Source organism: Phytophthora parasitica, assembly GCF_000247585.1.
Source record: "Phytophthora parasitica INRA-310 unplaced genomic scaffold supercont2.15, whole genome shotgun sequence".
In the NCBI taxonomy this organism is placed as follows: domain Eukaryota; phylum Oomycota; class Peronosporomycetes; order Peronosporales; family Peronosporaceae; genus Phytophthora; species Phytophthora nicotianae.
This window is the reverse complement of record NW_008649001.1, coordinates 869,682-872,039: the sequence shown is the minus strand read 5'-3', so window position 1 is coordinate 872,039 and position 2,358 is coordinate 869,682. Positions and strand designations below refer to the sequence as shown.

The following is a 2,358-nucleotide window of genomic DNA, read 5'->3' as shown; positions in this document are numbered from 1 at the left end:
TTTCTTTTGACAGCATGATGTTTGTCAGGTGAACTAGTACCCCCATCGTCAACAGTGGTGATATTCACGCCATTTGCCTGATTTCCCTGCTGTGTACCAGTAACACTTGACCTTGGTGCCGATCCCATTAAGATGGACGTACTTACACCCCCTTGAGGACGAGAACCTTCACCTTTAGTCTTCTTTTTCCGCTTTGGCTGGTGTGGGTTTGCTGAACGACTTAAGCGTGGTACCGGAGGCTTACGTTCTGGAAGACTTGGTGCACTCTCGGAACGTCGACCAGATTTTACGCGTCGTTCGTTCATTTCTGATGAACGTATCGCTCTCGCGCGAACAGCTCTCTGGTTTTGCAGACGAATTGCGTCGGACATTTTTTGAAGCTGTAGCTTCCGCTGTTGTAGCTGTTCTTTACGTTGCTGCTCTGCACTCTGATGTTCACGTAGATCCGATGCTGCTGCGAGAACGCGCTCACGTTCTACCATTTTCCTTTTCTTCTGCCCAGTAACAGTATTGTGGCTGTGTAACAAGTGCAACTGGACCATGTCGATGGATGGATCTTCATAAATATGATCAATTGACGAGTCCACTCGCTTCCACGATGACTCTACCTGACGTCTCTCGGATAATGAATTATCAGGCTTGGGTGATGGCAATGCGCGCTTATGTGTAGTACGTTTTTCTTCGCTCCTAACTCGCTCTGGTTTGACAGTAGTTAGAGATGAACTAGTCGTCGTAGTCGTATGTGGGTGTGAAGCTACGTGATACCGTGTTTGTACAGTCCTCTCTGATTCGGTTGCCTCTAGCCGCCGTGTAAACAACGCCAGCTCTCTTGCGGTGAAAGAACTTTGTAGCTTAGTGAGTGAGGGCATACTTGACACGAACATACCCTCACCAGCGCTTGGTAACGCTAACGTCGTTCGACTAGATGATTCCAGTGGGCGAGAGTTGTTGGAATTGGGCTTCGATGCATGCTCTTCCGGTACAAGCACCGATACCACCTTCTTTCGTTCTTCAGGAGGCAATAAATCCGTTGCGGATGAATCATCATGATCCCGAGTAGATAGCTCCACCTCGCTGGATTGTTTAATTTTCGTGACGCTTGTCGCCACTTGCTCACGTACTTGCGAAGTCTTTCCCAGTAGCTCAACCTGACCGATGGAAGCACCTTCATCAGATTTGGATAATTCCATCCGATAAATTTTCATCTTTGCTGAACGAGCTGAGAACTCTTTTCCCGATGAATGGCGACTGGGTTTGTTGCGGATCTGAGGAGAGCGAGCACTCAGGTGAGATCCCGTGACCTTTTTCACTTGGAAACCAGAACTGGACGAGTCCTCTGATACTCGAACCGTAGTCTATGATAGACAAAAAGCAATATTACCATCAAAAACAGAAAAAAGTGTATCCCGAAGAGCTATTGTGCACCTTCGAAAACTCTTCTTTACGTCGAAATGGACTTCGCGGATGTGACTTTTATTTAAACAACCACGCACTGTTAATCGCACGGTTTGATATATAATAGCCCACCAAGACGCCGGAAAACTGAAAACTCACTTCCATGATCACACGAGGTGACAAAGTGACGGATGCTGCGACAGCTTCTTGTGACGCAGTTAGAGCTCGTCTGGAGGTTGCAGAAGAGAATATTGCAGGCACAGGTCTCCCGGATCCTCCAACGCGGACTTTCCCCATCTCTAGAGGCACCTGTCGTCCCGGAAACGTGCCAGAGCGGCGCACAGCGCTAGTATCTTGACGCCAATCACCTTCCATGGTGAATGATACTTCGTGGGAAAGGTCACTTTCACATAAGTGACCTTTCACCCAAGTATCGAGGGTTTGGTAGTACTACTACTACTACAAAGTAGTAGTATTGCCATCTGTTTGACCATGTCAAAATACTATAGTACTTAGCAAATCTTTTCAATGTACTAAGCTTCTAAGATGATATTATTACTACTATTAGTATTGTAAGAAGTATTGTAAGTAGTACTAGTTGTATAGTAGTATCAGATATAGGCTTAGAAATACGAACAATCCTCGTCAGGGTAGCATCTAAGTAAAAAAAATGGCTGTATAGGAGACAGCTCCATACCATTAAAACCTCGGTCGGAAACTACTGCAGTTAAGTAGTGTGAGAGGAGCCATGATGATCCAATGCTCGCGCATTGGATCATCATGGCACACCTCACGAACCGCACATTAAACACAGCACACACTACTATTGTAATACAACGACAAAACGATGCCCGCCAATGAAGCTAAAAAAAGAGTATGAATTGCGGCGATGTGAGAGGGTGTGACACCTTCAAAGCAAATCGATTTGAGTAAAAAAATTAACAATCCGGTTTAAAACGAAGC

The 2,358-nt window shown here is 45.8% G+C and overlaps 1 protein-coding gene across 2 annotated transcripts in view; it reads right to left on the bottom strand.

The window, feature by feature from the left end:
• PPTG_22351 overlaps positions 1-2,358 on the bottom strand; it is a gene marked incomplete at its 3' end in the record, with an annotated part of 7,921 nt that overhangs the window by 4,909 nt on the left and 654 nt on the right. For both annotated transcript variants that reach the window (XM_008903392.1, XM_008903391.1), the window contains one exon: positions 245-1,355. In XM_008903392.1, the coding sequence (XP_008901640.1) occupies positions 245-1,205 (961 nt within the window). In that variant the 5' untranslated portion in view covers positions 1,206-1,355. The remainder of the gene's footprint in view (positions 1-244; positions 1,356-2,358) is intronic.